The sequence below is a fragment of the Cnephaeus nilssonii genome, assembly GCF_951640355.1.
Source record: "Cnephaeus nilssonii genome assembly, chromosome: 2".
Lineage (NCBI taxonomy): Eukaryota > Metazoa > Chordata > Mammalia > Chiroptera > Vespertilionidae > Cnephaeus > Cnephaeus nilssonii.
In genome coordinates, this window is record NC_137073.1 from 11300839 (window position 1) to 11306758 (window position 5920).

Genomic DNA, 5920 nt, shown 5'->3' on the forward strand with positions numbered 1-5920 from the left:
CACTCCCGGCTGGTTGTGTGACCTTGGGCAAGTTACTTAGTCCTCCATGTCACAGCTTTCCCTTCTGCAAAGTGGGCGTGATCATGGAAACTCCATGAGGTTACTGTGAAATGAATGAGCTAGCATGGGTCTGGCAAATATTGAGTACCAGCTACATTTTAGTAGCGCTTCTGAAATGTCGCTAAGGCACTTTTAACTTTTCAAAGCACTTTTCTGTCTGAGTTAATCTATTACAAGGCTGGTCTAAGTTAAGGGACTTAACCAATCCCACACAGCCTATTTGCAACGGTGGCTGATCTCCTTCCCTGGGTGACTGGGGGTTTACATAACCCGAAGGTGTGGATGTGAGGACAAGTCATTATCACATTGGCAGGAATAGGCAGCTCAATTTGCCAAAATGCCACAAATTAACCCTGGACCTTTTCTCTGTAATGATAGGTGGTCATTTCTGTGTTACTTTTGGCTTGAGAGTACCAGAGAATTGGGGCTCATCTGGCCTGAAACAGACACAGCAAATAAGCTGGGACTTAAACGCAGACCCCACAGCACCAATGCCCATGCTGGTAAGCACTGTGCTGCTGGGGAGTTCAGCGTCTGACCTGCTGACCAATGTCTCAGCTGGCTCTCTTCCAGCAGGTGCTGCCCAGCTACCCAATTCACGACATGGTAGGAGCACCCACCGTTTACTCAGTGTTGGTACAACAGGTGATGGGTTCCCAAAAGTCCCTTCTCTCCTGGCCACCCTCCCTCTACCCAGCCCTCCCCCAGGGTCTGGTCTTCCCTCTCCTAGCACCTGCCTGATCAAGGCCAGGGAGACCTTCTTCCCTGGCTCTGTGGAGGACGCCACAGTGACTTCACAGTCCAGGGGGCGGGGGGGAGAGGAGCCCTAGGATTGAGCGTCTCCATTCCCTCAGAGCAGAGCATCTGGAAGCTGAAAGAGCAGTGCCGATCATAGCATAGCTGCATGCACTCGACTAGTTACTTATTAAGCGCTGACTGTGTGCCAGGCATTGGTGATACAACAATGATAAGATAGATAAGATTCCTTCCCTCAGGAATAATAATAATAATAGCTAACATATATTAAGTACTTACTATCTTCTAGGGCTGTGCCAAGCCTTTATGAGAATTGGTATTTTAATCTTCACAACAACCCCACTAGGTAGATACTATTATTCATCCCATTTCAGAAGGAAATGGAGGCACGGAGAGGCTAGATAAGTTGTCTAAGGCTGCACTGCTAACAAGTGGAGGAACCAAGCCTGGGCTCAGGCAGGCTGCCTGCCACGCCTGCTCCTTTAACCAAACCAAACCAACCATCGCATCCTAGTGGGGACAAATCCTGAAGAAGTAAACAAATAAAAAAGGTATTTCTAGCCCTGGCCAGTGTGGCTCAGTTGGTTGCAGCACCATCCTGTACACTGAAAGGTTGCAGGTTCAATCGCCGGTCAGGGCACACACCCAGAGGCAACTGGTCAATGTCTCTCTCTCACATCGATGTTTCTCTCTAAAATCAGTAAACATGGTTCTCTCTCATCATTGATGTTTCTCTCTCTCTCTCCCTCTCCCTTCCTCTCTGAAATCAATAAAAATATTTTTAAATAAATAAATAAAATCAATAAACATTTTTTTAAAAAAAGATATTTCCATTAGTGGTAACTAATCCTACAGAGAAAGTAAGGTAAAATCAGGTGGTGGGTGAAGGATAACCGGGGGCATGTGTGGTATTCTGGTCAGCGATGCACATGAAGTTGCCCAAGACCCTCCCACCCAGGGCACAGAGCTTGCTCAGCACTCGGCCTGGTCCAAGGCAGGCACCAAGTGTTAGGGATGGGAAGAAGGGAGGGAAGGAAGGGGGGGAGGGATCCTGGGCAGGCGCCTCCACACACACCTGCCCGTGTTTGGCCAGCTGTGCTGACTGAGAAGGAGCCCCAGAAGAAGGTCAGGTGGGCCGTGGGAGGGGCCTTCACCACTCACCAGCCGCCTGACCTTGAGCAAGTCACTCGAGTCTCGCTTTTGCTTCCTGGGAGAACTGGGCTGGGGCAGGGCAGGGGGCAGGGGGCAGGGCAGAGGGCAGTGCATCGTGCGCGGGCTCTGGACGAAGCCCTGTGGAAGCGGCTCACACTGGGCTGTGTCTGTCTTCACTTTACAGGGCAGCCAGCTCAGAAGTGAGCCCAACACCTCACCAGTAGCCGGGGTCCTGGTGGCAGAGGTGAATAAGTGAAAGACCGCCCTCCGGGGGCAGCTCTGGAATGTGGGGCGCGGGGGGGGGGGGGGGGGGGGCGGTTCTTGGTCGTCACAAGGGAGGCAGAATAGAACAGTGGCACACAGAATCGCCCAGCATCCTGCACAACGTTTGATGGTCCTGCTAGAAATTCATGAAGCTAAAACACTAACAGTGACGACCTGAGCCTCCTCCTCCCCCACCTGATGCCATGATGGAATGGCACTGAGCGGAAAAGCCCACCACTTCGCAAGAACACCTGTTTCCGCTTTCCTCCACCTTGAATTTGTCTTGGTGTGATCTTTGTTTAAATTAAGGTTATTTTCCTCTTTCTCTTAACACCTGATCTGCTATCTGCCCAACTCTGGTTTGATTCGAGTGTGGTCCAGTCTTCACTTTCATTTCCTGGGTGTTAAAGAACTCACAAATCACCCAGATCTGGGAAACAAAAGCTAAATTTCATTCTGGCTCAGGCCCCGGAGAAATGCAAGCAGAAGCGCTGCTTCCTGTTAAACAGAGGACAGCGGGGTTATTGCTGGGCTGGGGAGGATGGCGCTCAGGTAACTGAGAGAGGGGATCCCGCTTCATCAGGCTCACAGCTCAGGGGGAGTGTGAGGGGGAGCCAGCACCTGGCCTGGCAGAGATGTCCTGTCCTTGGAACCCACAGAGTTAAAAAAAACAAAGAAACAAAAACTGGGGAGCTGGGAGCTGGTGCAGAAGCACCGCAGCTGAAGGTGGGGCCTCTCTGGGACAACTCGGCCCACACAGATCCTTCAGGCAGGAGTGGAAAATTCCACTCTCACACATTTCGTATCTGAACCCCCTCCTTTAATTCATATTAAATTTCTCCATAGCGTCTTCTGCTTTGGTGTATCCATATTTTGCAGTACGTATTATTTTATGATGAATTAATCTCTGATGGTTCCTCTATATGACAGTAGGGCTCGCTCTACTGAGCTGTTAGGGGCGTGACTGACCCTCACACAGTGCGGTGTGCACGGGCCCGGGCCGGGCACTGCTGAGAGTGCCTTCCCACATGCTCCTCCCACCAGCTCTACGCAGCTTCAATTATTACCGTCCTCATTTTCCAGAGGGAAAAACCAAGGCACAGAGAGGTAAAGTGACTTGCCTGGGGTCACACAGGAATAATGAACCAGGGGCTTGAGATCCAGCTCCAGAATCTGCCCCCGTAACCACTCAGATAGCCTCCCTCTCAGGTGAAGGGAGTGACCTGGGGGCCCCAGTTCAGGCTACTCAGGGGGCTTTCCAAGATGTTTCTTGGAAAAAAGGAGTGATAGGGGTGAGAACCACTGACCTAGTTCTAGTATGTTGATATCCTCTCCCCATCTTCCTTACTCCATATGCTGCCACACAGTCCTGAATCCGAGCCACAACTGGGGTGGGAGTGAGGGTCAGCTGTGTGACCATGACCCCAATCCCAGAAGGGGCCCGGGCAGAGGGCAGCAGATGGACAGGAAGGAGTGGGCCGCCCTCAGGTCACTGCTGGCCATGTTCCCAAGGACTATTTATGGCCAGACCTTGTCAGGCCCCTCCTCCCTGAGGGGCAGGGAATCTCCTCTGTGGAAAACACCAGCAGGGGCGGGGGGCGCGGGGGGCCGAGCCCCAGGGAGGGGGAGGCAATGGGCTGGGACTCAGGAGACTGACTTTTCCCCTCTCATGCCGGGTGTTTACCGCGGTTCTGGGAAAGGGCCAGATTGCATCAGACAGGGCCTGCGGGCTGGGCCACTGCCACTGAGGAGGAGACGTGGCCTTATAAGTCGGATCCAGTGAACTGGGAAGTGCCAGGAAACCAGACACAAAGTAAGCTTTAGAAGGCGAGAGAGACAGCGAGGGTAAGCCAGCCATGATGGCCACCTTCCCCGGAGCAGCCAGCTCGGCCCAGCAGCCCCCGGGCCCACAGGACGAAGACCCCAGCCTGGACGAGTCGGACCTCTACAGCCTGGCGTATTCTCAGCTGGGTAAGGCCTGGCCCTGTCCCCTCCCTGGCCCCTCCACTCTGACCCTCCTTCCTCAGGCAGGCAATAGGGACTATACCCCAAAGCTCTGTGGTGACAACCCCAGCCTCCCGACTCCAACCCGAGCTCCTTCCACCACCGCCTCCCCACCCGCCGCCCTGTGGCCAGCTGCCTCCAGCCGCTCACGCTGGGCTCTTGCTGGGTTCCCAGGAGTGGGAGGCCGGAAAGGTCGCACCAAGAGAGAAGCCGCTGCCCACACCAACCGCCCCAGCCCTGGTGGGCACGAGAGGAAGCTGGTGACCAAGCTCCAGAACACGGAGCGGAACAAGCGAGGGGCGCGGCCCTGAGACAGCGGGAGGTGAGACACCAGGGGCCCGAGCCCGGAGGCCCCTGCCTCCAAGGGCCAGGACGGGAGGTGCTGGTTGGGTGGGGAGGAGGGATTAAAGAACTGGTGTCTCAACACAGAAGAAAATGAGACATACATTTGACTCTGAGTTTCCTAGTGCAAAGGGGGACATACACTGAGTGGCCAGATTATTATGATCTCTGAACACATAACCATCTGGCCACTCAGTGTGTGTGTGCGTGTGTGTGTGTGTGTGTGTGTGTGTGTGTGTGTGTGTATTAGAGGCCCGGTGCATGAATTCGTGCATGGGTGGAGTCCGCCCAGCCTGGCCAGGGGGAGGGGACATGGGCGGTGGCCGGCCTGCCTGCTGGTCGAACTCCTGGTCAAGGGGACAATTTGCATATTAGCCTTTTGTTATATAGGATATACACTGAGTGGCCAGATTATTATGCGTTCAGATGTCATAATAATCTGGCCACTCAGTGTATAGACCCTTTCCTACTGGCGGGAAATCTGGTTTACAGAGAGGGAAACTGAGGTGCAGAGAGGGTAGGGTCTTTCTCCGGAGTCACGGAGCAAGTGATGGCAGAATCACCCAGGCCTCTGTCCCTTGCACCAACTGCTTTTCTTCCCCAGATGAGGCCGGAGCACAAACCCCACACGGCGATGTTGGCGATGTTGGCGATGTTAGCAGGACCCGGGCCCACCCGCCCACACCACTCCCAGGACTCCCCCACCTGCCTCAGGCTCTGAGGGGCCCCCAAGGGAGCACCTGCAGAACAAGGGCAAGATAGGGAGCAAGAGGCAGGGTGTGGAGGGGCAAAGCCACGGAGGTGCCCCAAAAAGAAAGATGCCGAGGAAACCGGGGCTCCTGGGGTGGCAGCGGCAATAAAGTGCAGCAGCAGCTGTGAGTCTTGTCCTCTGTGTGGCTCTGCTGTGCCCGCTCCCCTGTGTCCGCGGCTGCGTGGACCAGGAGCTTTGGTTCGGGTCTGTATTTGGTTACTGCCCGGGAGCGGGTGTTTCTGACTTTGCAGGGGCCGGCAGGGCGGAGTGTGTGTTGGTTCTGGTTCGGTTTGGGTGGGCGTGTGCTTTGGTACAGACGGTCCTGTGGTCTCTTCTGGGTGCAAACACGATCCTCTGCTTCTTTTTAATCTGCCCCTGACACAGTCCCCTCCCCAGCCCGGAGCTACAACCTTGCTGATTATGCTGTATTCATATAAAACCTCCTTTTGGAGTGAATTTATTTACTGGTGCCAAAATGGAACAAACCGAGACTTAAAGCATTAAGGGACTTGGCCCAAGTGCCACAGGGCTCCCAGGATGCTTACGGTCCTCAAGTGAGGGGGGTCCCTTTGCTCGGGGGGCTGCCAGGAC

At 54.5% G+C, this 5920-nt stretch overlaps 1 protein-coding gene across 1 annotated transcript; it reads left to right on the forward strand.

Annotated features, from left to right (window-relative positions):
- The first annotated feature begins 3883 nt into the window (after nucleotides 1–3883).
- On the forward strand, nucleotides 3884–5463 carry NUPR1 (nuclear protein 1, transcriptional regulator). Its single transcript, XM_079761668.1, has 3 exons — nucleotides 3884–4203; nucleotides 4411–4558; nucleotides 5183–5463. The coding sequence occupies exons 1-2, from the start codon at nucleotides 4089–4091 to the stop codon at nucleotides 4545–4547; spliced, it is 252 nt and encodes an 83-aa protein (XP_079617794.1). The 5' UTR covers nucleotides 3884–4088; the 3' UTR covers nucleotides 4548–4558; nucleotides 5183–5463.
- Nucleotides 5464–5920: the final 457 nt, after the last annotated feature.